This window comes from Brassica napus, chromosome A9 (genome assembly GCF_020379485.1).
Source record: "Brassica napus cultivar Da-Ae chromosome A9, Da-Ae, whole genome shotgun sequence".
In the NCBI taxonomy this organism is placed as follows: Eukaryota; Viridiplantae; Streptophyta; class Magnoliopsida; order Brassicales; family Brassicaceae; genus Brassica; species Brassica napus.
In genome coordinates this window covers 34,724,602-34,746,723 of record NC_063442.1, presented here as the reverse complement: position 1 = coordinate 34,746,723, position 22,122 = coordinate 34,724,602, and the positions used below count along the sequence as shown (strand labels likewise).

General features: G+C 38.6%; 3 protein-coding genes and 1 long non-coding RNA gene across 5 annotated transcripts; 2 read left to right on the top strand and 2 right to left on the bottom strand.

Moving 5' to 3' along the window:
• Window positions 1–223: 223 nt before the first annotated feature.
• Window positions 224–3,927, bottom strand: LOC106415745 (probable pectate lyase 13). Its single transcript, XM_013856513.3, has 4 exons — window positions 3,491–3,927; window positions 2,521–3,418; window positions 1,576–1,784; window positions 224–564 (listed from the first exon to the last, which is right to left on the bottom strand). Exons 1-4 carry the CDS (start codon window positions 3,619–3,621, stop codon window positions 282–284), a joined length of 1,521 nt encoding a protein of 506 aa, XP_013711967.1. The 5' UTR covers window positions 3,622–3,927; the 3' UTR covers window positions 224–281.
• Window positions 3,928–9,233: 5,306 nt separating this feature from the next.
• On the top strand, window positions 9,234–12,506 carry LOC125575376 (FBD-associated F-box protein At4g10400-like). Its single transcript, XM_048741156.1, has 3 exons — window positions 9,234–10,599; window positions 10,672–10,812; window positions 10,895–12,506. The coding sequence occupies exons 1-3, from the start codon at window positions 9,880–9,882 to the stop codon at window positions 11,159–11,161; spliced, it is 1,128 nt and encodes a 375-aa protein (XP_048597113.1). The 5' UTR covers window positions 9,234–9,879; the 3' UTR covers window positions 11,162–12,506.
• Window positions 12,507–15,382: 2,876 nt separating this feature from the next.
• LOC106418745 lies at window positions 15,383–17,541 on the bottom strand. Its single transcript, XR_001283726.3, has 5 exons — window positions 17,384–17,541; window positions 16,918–17,241; window positions 16,221–16,786; window positions 15,903–16,021; window positions 15,383–15,783 (listed from the first exon to the last, which is right to left on the bottom strand). It is a non-coding gene; the product is annotated as an uncharacterized LOC106418745 (long non-coding RNA).
• Window positions 17,542–17,870: 329 nt separating this feature from the next.
• LOC106415713 (FBD-associated F-box protein At4g10400-like) lies at window positions 17,871–19,845 on the top strand. Of its 2 annotated transcripts, none has more exons than XM_048741155.1 (5): window positions 17,871–18,014; window positions 18,094–18,148; window positions 18,203–19,102; window positions 19,176–19,316; window positions 19,415–19,845. In XM_048741155.1, coding segments are annotated over exons 1-5 (1,224 nt in total). In that variant the 5' UTR covers window positions 17,871–18,012; the 3' UTR covers window positions 19,541–19,845. The 2 variants fall into 2 exon arrangements, with proteins under 2 accessions (XP_048597112.1, XP_048597111.1); XM_048741154.1 differs by having other exon boundaries at window positions 17,881–18,014; window positions 19,399–19,845.
• Window positions 19,846–22,122: the final 2,277 nt, after the last annotated feature.

Here is a 22,122-nt window from a genome sequence, read left to right as displayed (position 1 = left end):
TTATTACAAAGCACCTCTTAATTGTGGAAAAAAAAATGAAAAGCGTATAAGATAGTGGAGTTACAGAAAGATGAAGATGCTACAACTTGATGAAACCACTGCCTTTGATTTGATGAGACAAAGTTCGTCTTTGACGTTGCCATCATATATCAATTTAGTTTCGGTTTTGTAATGTTGTGAACCAAAAAAAAAATAATGGAGAGGAACTGTACACCAACCAACCAACCACGCCAACAACCAATCAATTGAAGGGTCCAAATCCTATTAGTTATCCTTGCGGACTACAACGATAATAGAGTTGATAATGACATTACAGAAATCATTATCAAACAAAACAATAATGTTAAACGTGGTCGAGGCGGTGCATTGCTTCCGAAGATCATCCCGAAGAAATTGCTGTCATCGCTGCTGCTGGTGCTACTTCCTCTCGTAGTACCGCCAATAGCACTAGTTCCTCCATCGCTGCCGCTGCCGCTGCTGCCACCTCCGCCGCCACCACTACCACCACCACCACCACCACCTCCATAACCAGAATAAGAATCGCCACTCTGACCTTGATCATCCCTGCTTCCCCCGAAAAATAATTTCATTAGAAGTTGTGCGTAATAAAATCGACCGTATCATGCTAAATCCAAAACATACAGAACCAAAGTCAAAAGGATACATGCTCTGGGATACATGAATGCGATTAAAAAAGGAATCATACTTTTCTACGTAGGGGTCCCATCTCTCCTAACTACATTTTCTCAATCATAATTGCATCATTAACTCCCAAAAAAATTATTCGCTTTTTCGTATTTCAAACTGACTAGGAGTAGGGGACAAGTAGTTAACATGTGATGTATCAAAAATGTAGTAGATGGATCATATAATAAATATCTTAATTAAAATCTAAATATGACAGACATTTCGACCGCCCATATTCCTAAATGGACAAACAAAAACTTGAAAGAGTATAGTCTAAAATAATTAAATTATAGAAAAATGGCAAGTGGGGTTCAATCCAGACACTAGTCAAGTTGGTCGGTTCTCTACGCAGACGATCACGTGCATCTACTTGAATTCTGGAATACTGCCAAATTCTAACGCCTGTATAATATTCTCAAATGAAATACTTTTTACCGAAACCTATGAGTTGGTTAAGTTGTTAACATAATTACCCATAATTCAATTGACTATATTTAGTCTCACTATTTGAGGAATAATCGAACATTAAAATGTACTAGTTTAGAATCTCAGAAGAGAAATGACCCGTTCTTGCCTAGTCTTATTAACTTTCACTAACTTCTTTCCCAAAATATCACATTAACTTTGACGTACAAAACTATATTGAACCAGGATTATTAATCATATACGTTACTAGACTCCAAAAGAAGGAACTAACTAAACACACAAACACCAACAACAAAAATAGTAAAAAATACGGTTCTTGGTTCATTGACTTGACAACGTTAGCAACTCATGCGTTAATCACGCTTCATAGCTAATCTAATTATATACTAACATTAAATCATGCATCAACTTAAAAAATGTTATGTACATAAAAAGTAACGGAGAAAAAGTGAAAAAGGGTACCTGGGACCGCCAAAAACGCCAGCATTTCGAGTGAGCTGGTCTACAAGAGCCGAAGCTTTAGGCTCCACACTCGAAGCTTTAGAGTACAATGCGCTCACTCCCCCACCAGACGCCACAAAGAAAGCTCCGTTCTCCATCAGATCTCCTTCCGTTCTCCAATTCCAGTTCGACCACTCTCCATCGTCCTTCGAATCCACCCTCTTGGTCACCTGGTCCAACCAAAAAATTCTCACTATCAGCAATCTATACAATTCACGCGCCAGCGTAGAGCGTGGTGCTAAAAAGAGTAATGAATAAGATGAAAAAAGTGTGTGGACAGTGAGAAGCAGCATCAAGCAGCCCACATGGCTGTCATGCACTATACATCCCCATCACTGTCCCACACTTCTCCTAGACCTAAATCTTATAAAAATAAGATTCTTTTACTATGTATTTACTTTTCATTACATACAAACTTAAACATTGTAGTGTACGATATTTCCAGATATTTTTACCTCCTACCAAAAGATTAACAACTGTCTACGTGAAACATGAGCTGGATTCACAAGAGGACTATCCACACTCAACATCGACAAAAAAGTTAACTCGTCGCTCAAAAAGTCTAAATCTTTCCACGATACTAACTAAAACCCTAAAATGTTCTGAAACAATTAAGGGAAAATATACTCAAAACAACCAAAAAGGAATGATTTTTCGATATGGGTAATTCAAAAACTTGTCAAGATCAAAATGAAAAAAAAAAGTTTATAAATTTTACCTCTTTGGCTCTAGGATCTTGGTTTTGGAATAAAGCCTAAATCTTTCACACATAACTAACTAAAACCCTAACATTTTCTGAAACAATTAAGCAAAATCTACTCAAAATAACCAAAAAAAAGGAATGATTTTTCAATATGGGTAATTCAAAAACATCAAAATCAAAATAAAATTCTTTATAAAGATTACCTCTTTGGCGCTAGGATCAGAAGGAGCAATGTAACGATTCCCCTGACTATTAATCGTAGGATTACCACTTCCACCAATCGCATACATCTTCCAGGAAGTAAAATCATTATTCACCACGTGTATATACCCTCTCCGACACCTCGGCATCCTCTGAACAAGCCCCTGTCCGAAATGATTAAACGCAATCGTCACCTGCATCCCCGTGTCCGGACCATAACTATCGTCATGACCCAACAGCATCACCTCGTCATGATGCGCAAAGTAGTTATTCGATATCGTGATCGCCGTGGACCCCATCACGGCGTCGATAAGCCCGTCGGTGCAATGGCTCATGGAGCAGTGGTCGATCCAGATCTTCTGAGCTCCGAAGATGGAGATCCCGTCGCCGTCCGATCTGCCCCGCCTCCCGGACTTCGTCGGCGTCGCGGCGACGACGGCTCCTCCGGAGGGTTTGCAGTCGTAGATGTGGACGTTGTGGATGATGACGTGTTGCACGTACTGGACGGTGAGGCAGCCGTTGCCGGTGATGTGGACGGCGGAGCCGCGGCCGTCGATGGTTTTGTAGCTGTTGATGATGAGTTCGTGTCTGAGGCGGATGAGCATGTTGGAGGAGAAGACGATCCAGAGGGGCTCTTCTTGGATGACGGCGTAGCGGAGAGTTCCGGGGGTTGGGTTTGATGGGTTGTTGTCGGAGGAGTCTGTGACGACGTAGATCTTGCCGTTTTTGCCGCCGAGGGTGCCCCGGCCGAAGCCGATGGAGCAGTCGGCGAGGCGTTGCCGGTTGGAGGACCAGTCGGAGGAGGTGCAGCGCCAGCAGTCGTCGATTGGGTTGCCGGTGCGGCAAGTGGAGGAGGAGGAGGAGGAGAGTTGTCTCCGGGAGAGGGATGCATTGATTGAACTGTGAGAGTGGAGGTAAGAAGAAAGTATGAGACTTTGTTTTTTTTAGGAGTAATGTGGAGATTTGTTTTACCTTAAGACGTGGAGAGCGACGGAGTCCGGGGAAGGATGCTGGTGAGGGAGAGTGAGATTAGTGGCTTGGAGGAGTGTGAAGAAGAAGAGGCAGAGGAGGAAAATGGTGGTGGAGAAGTGAGGAAGCAGCATCGTTAATGACTTTGTTTTGGCGGTGAGGTTGGAGTTTGTTTTTTTGCTAGTTTGGTGGAAGGAAGGAGAGCATTGGTGTGGAAGTTGTAGGTAGTGAGTGAGTGTCAGAGGGAGAATGTTGGTTTAGAAATGTGAGGGAATGGGAGAAGAGAAGGTTTTGGGATCCACATGGAAGAGAAGCTTTGAAGAAGAAAGAAGAAGAAGAAGCTGTGTTCTCTCTCTCTCTCTCTCTGCTCTGCTTCTACCCTTAGCTGGAAACAAGGCCCCTTAATTGGTTTTCTTCTTAAGCTTTTGGATTTGCTGTTCTCTATTGTTTTGGCGTTGAGTTATTAATTAGAGTAGAAGACTGTCTGATATTGGTAAGCAAGGTTGTTTTATTATTGGGCCTTATGTCAAAATTGATAATTGGGCCTATAATCACAGTTGATGAACCAGATAGTATCTCATTTCACCATCAAATCGTCGAGAGCGGGTTGATTCATCAATTCATTGTCAACCCCACATTTTAATTTTTTTAAGAACATCGGTAAATTGTATATTTGTAATGCTATAAAACGAAAAATGAGACAGAACCGTCGGCCCATAATTAGGCCCACGAAAGATTTAGATAATTTAATGCAACTCACTAACCGAGTTGATTGGTGCAGAGTGTAGACTGTGGCGTGGGCGAAGCTTTGTATTCATCCGATGCTCAATAACTTTTGAAAATTTAATCCTTTCATCCGATGCTCGAGCAACACACATCGTCTAACAATACAGACTTTCCAAGGTTTTGTCGCATTCCTCTTTTGGCTCTTTGGTTTCGCTTGTCAGTTACTAACTAGTTTGGTCAGTGATGTTTTTCTTCTCTTTTTTTTTTGTCTTTCTATCAAAAGTTGACAATGGACAGAATCAGTGGTGTTGTGATTTAAGCTCAATTTGTTTGTTCTTTACGAGTCTTAAATCTCTCTCTCTCTCTCGTGTTTGTCTCTCGTGTGTTTGGTTTGATTGTATGTAAAGAAATGAACAGAACACAGCAAATGTTAACGAGTTCAGGCACTTCAACTTCGCCCTACGTCTCGCCGGGATCTGATGCCCGGAATCCACTAGAATCACTTAGGTTTTATACACTTACAACCACTTGACTCAACCATAGTTTGAAACGGCTAACTTAACCATCGTAGACAACTGGAGTGGTCCTCAAGCGTGCTTCCGAGCCGACTTCTTCTTTTGGCTAGAAACAGAACAACTCTGTTCTTCGAGTTGTCTCAACAAATGAGGAAAACAGAGTCACGCACGCGCCACGCGCTCTTCTTTCTCCTTCTTGGACCTAACGGTCACTAACCGTCTTTAAATGGGCTTCGTATAAACTCGGCCCAACTTCAACACTTAGTCGTTTGAAGAGAAGCTTTCTTGTTCTTCTTCGTAGACTCAAAGACGATTACTACAAAACTCCACCTTGGATTTGAGTCCTTTGATTCTAGTTTTTGGATTCCACCCGGATTCTCCTGACTGCTGTCAGTTCTGTGATAGCTGGAGCAGCTCCAGTGCATCTTGGAGCTTCCCCACTGGCAACACCTTCGTAAGGATGTCTGCCGGATTATACAAAGTTGGTATCTTTGTTACCTTCACCAATCCATCTGCTATCAAGTCTTTGATGAAGTGAAACTTCCGAGCAACATGCTTTGTTCTTTCATGGAACACAGCGTTCTTAGATAGTGCTATTGCACTCTGAGAGTCGCAAAACACTTCAACTGCTCCTTGATGAAAACCCATCTCATTCATCAATCTCTTAATCCAAACTGCTTCCTTTCCAGCCTCTGCAAGAGCCATATACTCTGCTTCTGTTGTAGACAAGGCTACCACCTTCTGTAGACTGGATCTCCAACTGATAGTTCCTCCACCAAGAGTGAAAACATAACCACCCGTTGATCTCATGTGATCTAACTCTCCACTGAAATCAGAGTCACAGTAACCTCTCAAGACGAACTTCTCCTGTCTTTTAAACACCAGTTTCATCTCTGTAGAACCTTTGATATACCGCAGAACCCACTTTACTGCTTGCCAGTGCTCCTTCAATGGCTTACTCATGAACCGGCTAATGACTCCAACAGGATAAGCAAGGTCCACTCGTGTACCTATCATGGCGTACATAATGCTTCCAACGGCACTAGCATAGGGAACTGACTTCATATCTTCTTCCTGTTCCTTCAGGTCTTTTTCTGTAGCTGCTCTGAGTTTGAAATGGGCTCCCAGTGGCGTCTGAACCGAGTTGCATTGATCTAGCTTAAAGGTGTCTAACACTTTCAACAAGTAACTTCCTTGAGACAAGGTTAAGACACCTTTTGATCGATCTCGGTTGATTTCCATTCCTAGGATTCGCTTAGCTTCTCCCATATCTTTCATTTCAAACTCTGTACAGAGTTGGTCCTTAAGATGTTTGATCTGCTTCATGTCATTTGATGCAATGAGCATATCGTCGACGTACAACAGTAGGTAGACGTATTGGTTCTTGCTTACTTCCTTGAGATAGACACAAGTGTCTTGCTTGCTCCTCTTGAATCCTGACTTGACCATGAACAGATCGAACCTCTGGTTCCATAACCTTGGAGACTGTTTCAGACCATACAGAGATCGTTTCAACAGACAAACTTTCTCTGGCTTTGACTCCACTTCATACCCCTCTGGCTGACTCATCAAGATGTATTCATCAAGATTTCCATGTAGGAATGCCGTTTTAACGTCAAGCTGTTCCAATTCCATGTCAAACTGAGCAACTGCAGCCAACAGCAGACGAATGGAGACATGCTTGACAACCGGACTGAAGATTTCTTGATAGTCTACACCATGCCTCTGAGAGTATCCCTTGGCTACAAGCCGAGCTTTGAAATACTTCCCATACTTTCTTCTGTAAACCCATCTGCAGCCAATGATCTTCTGGTTCTCAGGTTTGTTGACTAGCACAAACGTCTCGTTCTTTTTCTGAGAGACCATTTCATCATCCATGGCTTCCTTCCAGCTTTCCCAGTCCGGATCATTCAATGCTTCTTCATAGCTCCTAGGCTCAGGTCTCCCACCATCTTCTGTCATAGCGAGAGCTAAGCCCACAGCATTAGAATCACCATACCTCCTTGGGGGTCTAGTCTTCCTTTTAGCTCTGTCTCTCACAAGTTGATACTGACTTACATCGACTTCATCATTACCAGAATAATATTCTTCTTCTGTATCAGTATCATCTTGCTCAGAGCTTTCTGATTCAGATTCTCCTTCTGTTTGTGTACCAGACCTCTTTGAACTTTCTCCACCTTCATCTTGACGTGATTCTGTTTCAGGTTCTGCCATCTCCAGATTAACGGTTCTGGCTTGATCTTTCTTTTTCTCTTCACTACCTGGAACTTCCTTCACATCTTTGTAGACTTTGTCTTCTTGAAATACCACATTTCGACTGATGACGCACTTCTCTTCATCCAATAACCATATCCTAAATCCCTTTACTCCTGTAGGATAGCCTAAGAAGACTCCCTTCTTAGCTCTTGGATTTAGTTTTCCTTGATCAGAGTGCACATAAGAGACACAGCCAAAACGCTTTAGACCACTGTAATCAGGTAACGAGTTTGTCCACTTCTCTTCAGGAATGCCAAACTCTAGAGCTGTAGACGGTGACCTGTTGATTAGAAACACTGCAGTTGATGCTGCTTCACCCCAGAACTCCTGCCCCAGACCTGACTCACTTAACATACTCCTGACTTTGTTCATGATGGTTCTGTTTAACATCTCTGCAATACCGTTCTGTTGTGGAGTGTAGGTGCACGTGCGGTGCCTTACAATTCCTTCTCTTCTGCAGAAACCATCAAACTCGCGGTTACAAAACTCTAACCCATTATCAGTTCTCAACCTCTTCACTTTCTTTCCTGTTTGCAGCTCCACCATCTTCTTCCATTCTACAAACTTTGTAAAAGCTTTATCTTTCGTCTTCATGAGAAAGAACCAAACTTTCCTTGTGAAATCATGAGTAAAAGTGATAAAGTACTGACAATTCCCCAAGGTATAAGTTACTGATGGCGAGCCCCAGAGATCCGAGTGTATATACTCTAATTTATCTCTAGTTGTATGCTTTGCTGCTCCAAAACTCACTCGGTGTGCTTTTCCATAAACACAATCTTCACAAAACTCAAGACCATCGGTCTTACAACGTTGCAGACACCCTTTCTTGGTCAACACTTCAAGACCTTTCTGACCAATGTGACCAAGCCTGCTGTGCCATAACTTTGTTTCATCTGAGTCTTTGTTGGTGGCGTTTGCTTCTCCAGTAATGACCTTTCCTTTGAGTAGATATAGCCTATCGGTTTTCACAGCCTTCATCATCACTCTGCAACCTTTGATGACTTTGAGTACTCCTTCTTTTGACTGAAACCAACATCCACCCTCTTCCAATGTCCCTAATGAGATGAGATTCTTGGACATTGTTGGAACGTATCTTACGTTGGTTAGTAAGATCGTAGTTCCATCATCATTCTGTATCCTGATACTTCCGATTCCCTTTACCACTGAGACAGGGTCGTTTGCCATCTTTACACTGCCTCCATCTGAACTTGAAAGAGATTCAAACCAGTCTTTTCTTGGGGTCATGTGAAACGTACATCCAGTGTCAAGAATCCACTTCTCACTGCTCTCATCACTTGTCAGAAAATTTGCTTCAGAAACCATGAGAGACGCTACTTGATACTCATCTCCTTTTACTGCAGACGCTTCACCCTTCTCTGAAGTATTGAAACCTTTGTTCTTTTCCTTCCAAACAAAGCACTGCTTCTTGAAATGACCCTCTTTGCCACAGATCCAACACGATTTTGCTGCTCCTCTAGACTTTGACCTGCTCTTATGCTTCCCCTTCTCTGACTGTCTTGTTCTTCCTTCAGATCTGCCTCTTTCTTGAACCGACAAAGCTTCAGAGTTACTTTTGAGAGCTTTACCGTTCACCCCCAGTTCCAGAGTCTTAGATCTGATAGCTCTAGTGATTTCTTCTAAAGCTAAAGTAGTCTTACAGTACTTCAGTGTCTCTTTCAGTTGATCGAACTGTCTAGGAAGAGACATGAGTAAGACTATAGCTTGGTCTTCTTCAGGGACCGTGACCTTCACGTTCTCAAGGTCTGAAATTAGCTTGAAGAAATCGTTGACATTCTCTTCAATCGATATACTTTCACTCATCTTGTATGAGTATAACCTCTGTTTCAAGTATATACGATTTGGTAGAGACTTCGCCATGAACAGATTGTCAAGTATCCTAAGCATACCTGCAGCAGTCTTCTCCTTTACTATCTTCCTGAGGATGTGGTTCTCGACGCTCAGGATGATTGTGGATCTAGCCTTCCCTCTCTTCTCCTTGAGGGTTTTGTCGGTGGGTTCTGAAACCTTCGAGACAGGAGTCACAGATCCTCCACCACTTGCAGGATCTTGGCTTTCAACCGCGACTGTCTCTTCTTCTTCATCTTCCTCCAGACCTTCCATAAGACCCAACAAATCCAAATGCGCCAACAACTTCTCCTTCCAGAGAACATAGTCTCCTTCACCATCAAACTTCTCGACTTCGATCTTTCCCGAAGTCATCTTCACGTAGATGCGGAATCACTCAAGAACTTAGAGGAAAAACAGAACCTACGCTCTGATACCAGTTGTTGTGATTTAAGCTCAATTTGTTTGTTCTTTACGAGTCTTAAATCTCTCTCTCTCTCTCGTGTTTGTCTCTCGTGTGTTTGGTTTGATTGTATGTAAAGAAATGAACAGAACACAGCAAATGTTAACGAGTTCAGGCACTTCAACTTCGCCCTACGTCTCGCCGGGATCTGATGCCCGGAATCCACTAGAATCACTTAGGTTTTATACACTTACAACCACTTGACTCAACCATAGTTTGAAACGGCTAACTTAACCATCGTAGACAACTGGAGTGGACTTCTTCTTTTGGCTAGAAACAGAACAACTCTGTTCTTCGAGTTGTCTCAACAAATGAGGAAAACAGAGTCACGCACGCGCCACGCGCTCTTCTTTCTCCTTCTTGGACCTAACGGTCACTAACCGTCTTTAAATGGGCTTCGTATAAACTCGGCCCAACTTCAACACTTAGTCGTTTGAAGAGAAGCTTTCTTGTTCTTCTTCGTAGACTCAAAGACGATTACTACAAGTGGGTTGTCTGATGAACTGCTTGTTAAAATATTGTTGTTTGTTCCGACAAAAGTTGCTGTATCCACAAGCATCTTGTCGAAAAGGTGGGAATATCTTTGGATGTGGTTACCTAAACTTGATTACGGTCGTATAGATTGTTCAGAGTCTGAATGCGAGAAGCTAAGGTGTTTTCTTGTCAGAAATCTGCCATTACATAGAGCTCCGGTTATAGAAAGCTTCCGCCTTAGAGTAGGGTGTTCATGTTTCAAACCTGAGAATATCCATATGTGGGTTTTAACAGCTGTTTCTCACTGCCTACGTGAGCTGAAGATAGTATATGAGTCTGATTCGGCTGAGCTAGATATGTTGCCGAGTAACTTGTTTACCTGCAAATCTCTCGTGATCTTGAAACTGGCTGGTGATATCATCTTGGACGTTCCTCGGATGGTTTCTCTTCCCTCTTTGAAAACTCTGAGACTTCAAAAGGTAATGTTCTTCAATGGCGAAACTCTTCAACGGCTTCTATCAAATTGCCCTATTCTTGAAGATCTAATGGTGGATTTACATGATTATGACGATACGGGAAAGTTGTCTATTGTTGTTCCATCGTTGCAGAGTTTGTCACTCTTTATACCCTATCGTCATGAGATAGATGGGTTTATGATAGAAACTCCTTCTTTAAAGTATTTCAAACTTAGGGATGATAGTTGGCATGATCACTACTCTTTAATTGGGAATATGCCTTTCCTCGTCGAGGCATATGTAGATGTTGACCTCCCTGTTATCAATAGTGTTATTAGATCAATCACATCCGTCAAGCGTCTTGCAATATGTTCACAGGTAAATTGTTTTTCCATTTTATCAACTCATTTTATGTAATCATTTTGTCAGTAATTTTAATACTGTGTGCAGGATATGCTTGATGAAGGTTTTGTCTTCAACCAGCTTGAACATCTGGAGGTATGTCTATGCACACTGCTTTTCTCGAATCAACTTGTCCGGCTGCTCAACGCTTCTTCTAAGCTAAAGAGACTAGACATTTCCTTAACGGATGTAAGTTTGTTTGTTAACTCTCTTTTTTTTACTGTCTGATGCACAACTAGTCTCGCTCAAATTTTTGTGTTTGATATATCAGGGTCATGTGCCTCGAGATATGGACGACTGGAACCAACCGAGTACTGTTCCTGAATGTTTGTTGTCAAGTCTACAAAGTCTCAACTGGTTGGAGTACACAGGAGAACCACAGGAGAGAGATATTGTGGTTTACATTCTGAAACATGCTCTTCACTTAAAGACAGCAACAATCACGTTAACTGAATCGGATTTTACAGAACTTGATATGATAAAGGAGTTGGCACGTTCTTCTAGAGCTTCAACAACATGCGAACTCATGTTTGATTGAGTATTTGATCTTTAAAATTGGTCTTCCTCCTTTTATTCCTTGTCTTTGCTTGTACTCTCTTATGGTTCGTCTTCAACTCTGAAAACTTGACTGGGAGAAATGTGAGACGACACCTCTCTCTCTAAAAATTAAAAGCTCTCACATCTCTCTACCGCCTAGGGTTTTCAGCCGCCTCTCCCCTTCCGGCGGTCGCCGCCGCGTCTCAGGCGACCGCCGGGCTTTGCGTCTTGTTCTTTTTCTTTCGTCTGCGTCTCTGTGTCCTCGTCGTCGTCTCCTCCTCTGTTTCTTTCTGCGGCTTCCTGACGCGGCAGCAGTCCCACTTCCTGTTCAGATCCAGAGCTTCCTTGCATCACGGTCAGTCCATGGGGGTGGCAGCACTAGAGGACGGTGTTTTTGCTCCTTCACGGTTCTGTTTCTACGAGGCTAGTTTGTTGAGAAGCTGGCTGTCGTTGTTCTCCTCCGGCTAGTGGCGTGGTGGTGGGTTCGTTGGCATGGTCCAGTTAGGGTTTCAGTCTCCGCGGATCTGAGATCTGTTTCTCCGCTTCTTCGGGTGATCTCCGGTTGGCGCGTGTGGGCTCTCTCCGTCTCTGGTGAGGTCTGGTGGCAATGCGCGTAGGTCACGGTGGCGCGTGGTGGTGGCAGAGCGCGTGTCTCAGGAGAGTTTGTTGTTCTTCCTGTTCTTCTCCAGAGCAGTTTCCGGTGTATCCGGTTTGGTCCTTGCCGTGATCTGAGTGCTCCTCCTCTTCATCACTCTCTCAATAAGGTATGCGATTGGGTCATTCTCGTTTGTTGGTGTGGAGTTTTGTTCTAGCCGTGCTGTAGTTGGTCTAGCGAGTGGTTTGTTCTCCAGCGGTTGTGCTTCCGGAGAGTAACCACCTTTCGGTCCGCTCTCTCTATATGAGATTTCGGTTCAATGGGTGCAACGGTCACGGCGATTTGAACTGGAGGCGGCAATCTCCGGGTCTCTTCGACGAACGACGACATCGTCGCTCGGTGGTTATCTTTCGTGCCGTCGGAAGTATAGTTGTCTGGTGTTTCGAGTTTGTTCGTGCTTGGTTTCTTTGTCCGGATTTGGTTTAGGCATTTGTAGTCGGAAGCTGTAGGAACCGTTGTTTCAAGGTTTGAGGGCGCCTTGCTATCCGGTAGCTCGCGGTGCCCGATTCTGGTTCGAGACTTCTTTCGGTTACTCTGGTTTGGGCTTGACTCGTTACTAATCTGGCTCTTAGGCTTTGCTCTTCTATTCTTCGGTTTGACTCTTTCAGTTTAGAATTGTTGGTTAGTTTATTCCGCTACAAGTTTTCTGTGTAATTTCTGTCACAAATTGAAAATTGGTATAATAATTTAACATTTTACCAAAAAAAAAAAAAAAAAAAAAAAAACTCTGAAAACTTGTTTTCCAAACTATCTGTTTTATATGTTATCCACTGAAAAAAACGAATTATGTTGTTGTTTGGAGGTAAGTTATATGATCGTATTTATTAGTTTACGAGTAAATAAGGTGTATAGTTTATGCCTTTATATGGTGAGTAAAACCATTCACCTGACTCAATGCATGAGTGATTGGTGTACGTATCAATGGTATAGACTTTGTAGTACTTTTTTGCTAACATGTAAAGTACAATATTACTAGATACTGTCGGTCTGACACAAGAAAGCCTTAAAGTACCAAGGTAATCAAAATTGTCAACAAAAGACAAAATTTAGAGCTAATAAATAGAATTAAGTGCCACAATATGTAAACTTTAGGAAGCAAAGAGCTTCTAAATATGCCGGACATACTTACAAAATGTAGAAATTAGCAAATCGGACACGGTTTGACTAAGATGCACCCGATGGTGATTCCAAGAAGCTTCAACCGAGGCTAGCAAACTTGTCTCAGAACACTACAAGAAGAATACTCCGACCAATGTAATCTAAAATCCAAGACGCGAAAGAACTTAAATACAAAAAGAGATGTCGATGCTGGTGGTGAACAACTAGAAAAGCTCGGGTAAAGTGCAAGCGGTAAAAAATGCACCCAGCCATGCGACACAGAGGAGATCTCGGAGGATAAAGCTAAAACAGAGCATAGAAGCTACAGTTCGGAGCTTCGAACTGTAAAGATGAATAGCAGGAGGAGCATAACAACTCCTCGGAATCAGGTGACACACACGGTGAGAGAGCTCCACCGACAAACGTTGAAGCAGCCCAGCAGGACAATCCTTAAGAACCCTAGGTAACCGACAACAAAATGCGAGCAAGAAAAACACTATACAGCCACCATAGAAAATACCATGGCTGTTGTATTAAAACTGGAGAGGAAAAGCTCTATGAGAACTTTGACTTTATTAAATATTGATTATATTAATCTGTTATCTAAACTATTAAAACAAAAATACAAATTTGAATTGACTCTGACTTTTCCTATAGAATTACAATCAAATTCATTAATGGTAATTTTATCTTTTAACATATAGTTGACCTAATCATTAAACTAAACATGCTGCTTGGTTTTTCTCATCTAAAGATTGTCGTCTCTTTGATTTGAAGGAAGTTAAATGTTTCTACTAAAAAATTTCTATCAAAACAAATATAATTAGCATGCAAGAAGCTATGTCTTCCTTCTGAAAATGGAAAAATAGTGACTTTTTTATTTTTCCTCTCGCTCTCATTTTTTTTTTCAATCCAAAAATCAACTTATAATTAGCATGCAAGAAGCTATGTACAGTATTTCCCCTATGCTCAATTAACTTTTGATAATTTAATCACTACATCTTCTTGTAGATTCATTACTCCGCAGAGTTATATACGTCGTTTCCTTCTCAGGCAAATAAAATAATGCTTAGTTTAAAAGGTAGAATACCGAAAACATCTTTAAAGTAAACTAGGAAAATACCCGCGCTACGCTGCGGACAAGAATTATAAAAATGTATCAATACCCACAAGATTATGTTTGTGATACAATTAACGATTTCTTATTTTCTTCGGTTGAATAATTAAATTTTGCATGTTAATGTATACGCGTGTTATAGTTTGTCTTACTGATTTTACTACTCTTCTTGGCATAAGTTTACTAACAATTGAAAATTGTCCCATGACTCCCATCTTTGTTTTAGAGTTGAATTTTTTTGTATGTTTAAAGTTTGAGAGGTAACATTTATGATAGTTTTAGATTTATAGGATGTTTTGTAAATTTTGACCACCTCACAATTACAAAATAATGTTGTTATTGCAAAAATATAATTAGATTATGTAATCATGAGATTTGACATTTTATTATAAATTTTGGAATCCTTGTAGTTTTATTTAGAATTCGTCATAAAATATTACTTAAGCAAAATATCATGGGTTTAACAAAGAAAATAACTCAAAAACAATGAAAAGGACACACATAGACATATTTGTAGAAAGTCGAACTACGTTTCACCTAAATTATCATTTAATAGCAACAAACATATTATCACCATATTAAAATATAGAATGTCTCATAATAAGATAATAATTTTAAAATAATATTGGACAAATTCCATAAATAGATTTTTTATAAACGTCTAACGAAATTAGCAGAAACAAATCTCAAAATATAACATTAAATAAAAAGACTAAATATAAATCAGAAATTCTAACTACAATCTCACCCCTAAATATTGTACCTTAAACCATGATCAGTAAATCCTACACTCAAATATAATATATATATATTGTATCATTTATTATTTACACTTTTTAAAATATAATTTTTTATTTTAAATTTATTTAATTAATTATATAGTTATAACTATGACATACTTAGTATTCTTTAATATATGTTAATTTATAAAAGAATAATTTATGTATTATTCTAGAGCAAAATTTGTTTTATTTTCTGCTATGGTAGAATTCTTTTCATTGATTTTCATTCGGTAGAGATCTCTATCCTTATTATTCTTCAATTACCAAACATAACTTTTGTTTTTGCTTTGACCAATCTTCTACTGCAACTTTTATTTTTCACCATCTCAGTCGGTTCGAGTATCTTCTCTCCGGTTTTTTAGCCAAAAAAACTATTGTACCATTCCTTTTTTTTGCTACGGTCCATTCCCTTTTCAGCATGTGCTTAATGGCAAAAAAGCATCAGATTCTCACTCTGTCTTACAACCTCCAGAAGCTCTACTGAGTAGAATGATTTCATCAGCAGGGATCCAAGCATCGATATGAATAGGTTCTTCACACCTTTTGGAAAGATTCTTCCAGTAATAAAAATGAATCCAAACCGGGCAACTTTATTCCAAACTACGGATTTAAGTAGGCCAGCAAGGAAAAACGAAGGAGGTGAAATCCAGGGAATTTCCTAAGAACAATTCAACAGCTTGTTGCTAAAGCCTATAAGCCAAATCCAGTGACAGTGATTTCGTTGGAGTTTCAAAGCCACTGTCACAGTAAGCCCTTATATATTAGGCTTCAAGATGGGCATAGAAACCGATATCACTCCGCCAAACCCTACTCTTTTCTTACTACTGCAATATATACTATTGCAGAGAACTGAAAGCGTTTAAACTCTGTGATTAACACTGCTGCCATAAAATTGGCAAGGTCTCACAGTGGAGCCTGGACGTGGAAAATCTTATGAACCCCATGGTGCTCCATTGACAAGTCTTGGTCTCCTGAAAAACATAGCATTAAAGTATTACATCCAGAAGTTGCAAGCATAACTTTTACCAAAATCAAAACGAAAGAAATATATAACTTGGTTAATCCCATAACAAGCTGCTTAGGAACAAACCTTTCCCAAAAATCATGTACACACATATGAGGGGCAAAAGAAAAGAAAGACGTAAAACTAAATCTTTCTAACTTCTGACTCTGAGTTCCACCAGGCCGATAAGCGTTGTCTCGGGGAAGCTGCGGATTTTGAAAAGCCAAGTAATTTAGGCTAGAAATAATAACCATAATAATTTATGCTAGCATCTTAAAGAAGAACAAAACCAGAGAGTACAAGGAAAAGTAAATTAAATAAGCAACTACTATAACATCATCCTCAGGCACATAAAACTGAAAAAACAGAGAAGAAGATCAAGCAATACTGTTAAGAATGTCTAACCTTTTTACCCCACATGGTTGGTAAGGTTGCCCTCAAAAGGTGGAGAATTTTGAAAATCCGAAGAAGGTTGTGCTCGTTGAACTGGAGGATTACTACAAGCAAAAACTTCCAATACGCAGTTCGTATGTAAAAGACAAAGAAAGTAATAAAACTTAAGAAATTGAGCTAGCCATAAGGAGGTTTCGGCTCAAATCACCAGAGATGTAAAGCTAGGCTTTATCTAACCTTTGAATTCCACCTGTTCCAAAAGATTGTCCTGCATAAATTGAATGGTCTGAGATGCCGGTGGTTGAATTGGTGAATCGTTACAAGCAAATCCCCAATTCTCAAGGTGAGAATTTAAGGAAAAGAAGCAAAACAAAGCAACCAGCATCTCCTCCTACGGAATAAGCACATGAGCTTCAAAATCTGAAGCTAAGAGCTGCATAAGTGATATTAGAACACAATTTCACAGAAAATTCAAGATACTTCTCACTTTCGTGTGAAAATATTCCGAAGTCAAGTTCCAGACTTGAAAAACAGTAGGGAAGGTCTCAAGTGGTGACACTGGCACATGTTCTGTCCACCTGTTTGCATTACCATTTTAGAAAATCAGTCTATGCTATACAAAGCGCATAAACGTATCCAATAAACCACAAGCAACCTTAATTTTATCTACCGATAAGTAACCATCTTAGTTCTAGCTCAGTCACCTCACCTGTTGAAATATCCCGCACAAGAAGACCCTTCCACCTTCGTAAGGCCACACGAAGAGAGTCAGAGTAAGAAGATGCTGCCCTGAGGCAGTGCTGTTTCCGGCTGGTATCCACTGTAGAACCAAACATCCCCTTCCAAGTGTTTATATAGTTACAGGGAAAAACTAATTCCTACAAACTTCTCAATCGATTCTCAATGCGTAAGTATCTAAACTCTCCCCCGATGCTTCCACTTCTGCAATAACCAGTAGCAATAGATCCAAGAGGGTAATCTGCTTTGATAGCCTCATTCCTCCGAGTGGAGCACCTTGAGATGCAGATGGTTTCTGTAAGTAATCACAAGTTAATCTCCACAACAAAGACCAAAACTTATCGGAACAATATTACCAAACTATATATGAACATGACGAAGAGAAAGACGTAGAATCTGGGCTCGGGCTACAGCTACAAATCGGGGTGGGGTCTTACCGGTGATGGTCTCTGAATTCGCCGTCGAAGCCTTGGAGTTTTCGAAGAAGATGTTTCGTCTTTTGGAATCGTCGTCGTTGAAGAAGAAAAGATATAGAATGATTTGGAGTCTTGGATGAAGGATGTGGAGAAATAAAATGTTTCTATTGGTTTTTCAAGTTTTTTCATTTAATGACATGTCATTTTCATATGACTCTAAACAACTGATGTGTCAAGTGCTGGAGAGAACCTTGCTGTATTATTGTGTTGATTTGATTCGTAATCATATAAACTAAAATGTACAAAATATTAAAAAGTATAACTGTAGTTAGGTTTTTTGTATAAAATCGAGTAAATCAAAACTAAAAAGATACAAACCAAAGCAAACCAAAATAAATAGTACTGTATGATTTAAAAAAAAAAAAAAGAAGGGGCATAAATGGGTTAATGGTCTGGTTTAGTTCTTTGGTTTAGTTACTTCAGTTACCAGCTGGTTCAATTATCTTCACCTTGCTTGACACGAGGCGAAAGCCATTTGGGAAAAGTTAAAATCACAAAACAATTTCATCTTTCATCCCCTTCTTCTCTTTCTATTTCTCACTCAACGGGCTCTCACTCGATCTCTTCAATCATCATCGATCATCACTTGGATGTCAGTTATACTCTCTTCTCTACTACCACCTTCTGGTCTCTGTTATTCGCCTAACCTTCAATCTCTCGTGGAGTTCTAGGTCGGGGTTTATCTGTCAGAGTTGTTGCATACCTTTGCTATCCATATTCTCTAAGGTTTTGTCACATTTCCTCTTTTGTTTCGCTTGTTACTAAATTAGCTTTGTTTAGTCTTTGTGTCTAGATTCTGCCGACGTTGAGAACTGTAGATTGGGTTTGTGTGTTTGTAAAGAGATGGACAGAATCAGTGGATTGTCTGATGAACTGCTTGTTAAGATACTACTATTTGTTCCGACAAAAGTTGCTGTGTCCACAAGCATCTTGTCCAAACGGTGGGAGTGTCTTTGGATGTGGTTGCCCAAACTTAAGTACGGTCATATGTATTGTTCAGAGTCTGAATGGGAGAAGCTACAGTGTTTCCTTGACAGAAACCTGCCATTACATAGAGCTCCTGTTATCGAAAGCTTCCGTCTTGAATTGTTTAATACACGTCTTAAACCGGAGAATATCAAAATGTGGCTTGTATTAGCTCTTTCTCACTCCCTACGTGAGCTGGAGATAGTCTATGTGTCATATCCGAATAGGCTAAACATTTTGCCGAGTAACTTGTTTACCTGCAAATCGCTCGTGATCTTGAAACTGGGTGGCAGGATCCTCTTGGATGTTACTCGATTGGTCTCTCTTCCCTCTCTCAAAACTCTGAGACTTCTTAAGGTGAAATACTTTAAGGACGAAACTCTTCAACGGCTTCTATCTAATTGCCCTATTCTTGAAGATCTGATGGTGGATTTACATGAGCGTGATACTACTACGACAAAGTTTACTGCTCTTGTTCCATCTTTGCGGAGATTGACACTCCGTATACCGGATAATCCTCATATAGATGGGTTTATGATAGAAACTCCTGCTTTAAAGTATTTCAAACTTAGTGGTAATATTAGAAATTATCACTACTGTTCGATTGAGAACATGCCTAACCTGATCGAGGCGCATTTAGATGTTGAATTCCCTGATATCAAGAGTCTTATTGGATCAGCCACTTCTGTCAAGCGTCTTACACTATGTTCAAAGGTAAATCACTTTCCGTTTATCAACTCATTTTATGTAAATCATTTTGTCAGTAACTTTAGTATTCTGTGTGCAGACTTTGCTTGCTGAAGGTTTTGTCTTGAACCAACTTGAACACTTAGAGGTATGTACATGCCCAATGATTTTCTCCAATCAACTTGTCCGGCTGCTCAAAGCTTCTCCTAAGTTAAAGAGACTAGACATTTCCGTCGTCAATGTAAGTTTGTTTGTTTGTTAACTCTCTTTCGAGAGTATGATTCACAATCTGGTCTCAGTCTAATCTTTGTGTTTGACATCAGCATCATAAGCCTATAGGTATGGATGAATGGAACCAGCCAAGTACTGTTCCTGAATGTTTGTTGTCGAGTCTACAAAGTCTCAGCTGGTCGGGGGAATACACAGGAAAACCACAAGAGAGAGATATTGTGGTTTACATTTTGAAGCATGCTCTTCACCTAAAGACTGCAACTATCAAGTCATATGAATCGGCTGTTCCAAAATTTGAGATGTTAAAGGAGTTGTCACTTTCTTCTAGAGCTTCAGCAGCATGCCAACTCATGTTTGATTGAGTATTTTGATCACTAAAATTGGTCTTGTTCTTCAATTTTCTTGTATTTGCTTGTGCTCTTGTATGATTTGTCTTCCTTCTGAAAACTTGTTATCCAAACTATCTTTTCTATATGATGTCCACTGTAGAAACGAATTATGTTGTTGTTTGGTGCTAAATTATATGATCAGATTTAATAGTTTAATGTGTATAGTTTTAGACCGGATAAGCATTGTAAATGATGAGCTGATCTTAGAGAAATAGAAAACATGATCGTATGTGAATATGGTCATGTTAGTGTGTGTATCCATGCGAGTTGTGGTTGGAGTTGTCGCCATCTCAAGTCGCAATAGCTCCATTGAGCAGGATACTTCCCTTGAACGCAAATAATTCGATTGTTGTTATACAAAAGGGAGTAATAAAGTGATAAGAACACAAGCGTTTATTGATCAAGAACACGATTACAATATCCAGAACCTAGGGGCCCCTATTCTCTCCCAGATACATCACCACAAGATGCATAAAGATTCTGTTACAAGCACTCATCTATTTATACTATATCACTCTCTTGCTCTTTACAAGTACAATATAATCTATATAAATTAATAATTTCTATAAATTAATAAATTTCGTCGGTTCCAATTTGAACATGGGCAAAATATGACACAAATCGATAAAATAATAAGATTCTGTCTGTCTCACAGTTAACAAAGATGGTACATTATAGGGTTTGTTTCCTTCTCAGAGATGGACATAATCAGTGGTTTGTCTGATGAACTGCTTCTTAAGATATTACTGTTGGTTCCGACTAAAGTCGTTGTGTCCACAAGCATCTTGTCGAAACGGTGGGAGTGCCTTTGGATGTGGTTGCCTAAAAACGATAAATAATTTAAAAATTATATTAATAAACATGTTTGGATTTTGTAATATTTAAAATAGTTATCTCCCTATATATTAAATGAGAAGTCACTTTATTGATTTCTGATGACGTGTCGCTCATAGTTGAAGTTTCAAAAAATTGTTATTATTTGATTGGTCGATTGTTTTTAATTTTTATTTATTTAAATTAGATCTAAAAATTTAAGGTAAGTCTAAAAATATTTAACATCACTTGCCATATAATCTAAAGAATATTACAAATAACAATTTATGGCAACTAATTCTCGAAATTATAGAAAGATTAATAATGTTTTATTTATTACTTTTAATATTTATAAACTATAAAATATAATGAACAAATTTTTATATAAGATAATTATAATAGTTTTATACTCTACTTGATGAATTATATTCGAATATAATTATATAATAACTATTTTGAACATTACAAAATCCAAACATGTCTATTAATATGATTTTCAAATTATTTATCGTTGTTTACAAAATAAATTTATCAGAATTTTAAAATTATTTATATAATGTTATAAATTTTTTATAAAAATATTAATCCTACTATATATTGATTGAGAAGTCATATAAATGACTTTTTTATTACGTGTTGATCATAAATGAACTCTTCAAATTGTTATAATTTGATTGGCCGATGATTTTTAATTTTATTTATAATAATTATATCTAACAGGAAATGATAATTCAATTACCACTTTCCAAATAATCTACATAATATTAGAAATAATTATTTATGGTAAATAATTGTTGAAACTATGAAAGAGTAATAATACGATCAATTTTTTATATATTTATAAATTACATAAAATAATAAACAAAAATGTTTATTTGAATTGATATAATGATTTTATATTCGTATAGAAATAATTATATTTGTATATAAAGTATCATAATAACTATTAATGTCTAATAATTTAATGCATACTTTATAAATCATTTATAAAATTATAAATACATTTATAAAATTATTTATATTGGCTTATCAGATGTTTAAAATTATTATAAGAGGTTCTAAGTCATTTATAGAAGCTTATACATTAATTTATAAAATGTATTTTGAAAATTTATCCTCCTATTACAATATTTTGAATTTTTTTTACTTTTAATGGTAAAATTCTTCAACTATGTTTACTTAGTGTACAAACCCCTAAACTAAAGATTTACTGGTAGTAATGGTAATTATGATCTGTTAGAGTTTAATTCATGAAATACAGTTAGTTTAGGGAGTTTTTCGTTAAATACTTAGTTTGAGGGTTTTTACCTAAAACAAACTTAGTTGAGGGGTTTTAACGTTAAAATTCCTTATTCTTTCCTTATTATCTATTAAATCCTTATAGTGGATTTTGTTTTATCAAAAATCAGTAGCAATCAACTGACGAGATATCTTCTTTCCTAATTTCATGCATTTAATATTTAAATATATATATATAGCAAGATTTGAATTACCAAAATTATGTATATATTATAACCAGAATATTTTTAAAAATTTATTAGAAGATATTTTATCTCATAGCTGAATTAAAATTTATTAGAGGATATTCTATCTCATAGCTTCTCTTGAAATCTA

Bases quoted from the DNA above. Each gene is read 5' to 3' on its own strand.
- LOC106415745 (XM_013856513.3), bottom strand. From the start codon at position 3,621: ATGCTGCTTCCTCACTTCTCCACCACCATTTTCCTCCTCTGCCTCTTC. The intron at 1,785-2,520 runs GTAATCTTTATA...TGGTTGGACCAG, and splicing joins CTGATCCTAGCGCCAAAGAG to GTGACCAAGAGGGTGGATTC. The intron at 565-1,575 runs GTACCCTTTTTC...CGGGGGAAGCAG, and splicing joins GGCGTTTTTGGCGGTCCCAG to GGATGATCAAGGTCAGAGTG.
- LOC125575376 (XM_048741156.1), top strand. From the start codon at position 9,880: ATGTGGTTACCTAAACTTGATTACGGTCGTATAGATTGTTCAGAGTCT. The intron at 10,600-10,671 runs GTAAATTGTTTT...TACTGTGTGCAG, and splicing joins GTCTTGCAATATGTTCACAG to GATATGCTTGATGAAGGTTT. The intron at 10,813-10,894 runs GTAAGTTTGTTT...TTGATATATCAG, and splicing joins TAGACATTTCCTTAACGGAT to GGTCATGTGCCTCGAGATAT.
- LOC106415713 (XM_048741154.1), top strand. The intron at 18,149-18,202 runs GTTTTGTCACAT...AGCTTTGTTTAG, and splicing joins TGCTATCCATATTCTCTAAG to TCTTTGTGTCTAGATTCTGC. The intron at 19,103-19,175 runs GTAAATCACTTT...TTCTGTGTGCAG, and splicing joins GTCTTACACTATGTTCAAAG to ACTTTGCTTGCTGAAGGTTT.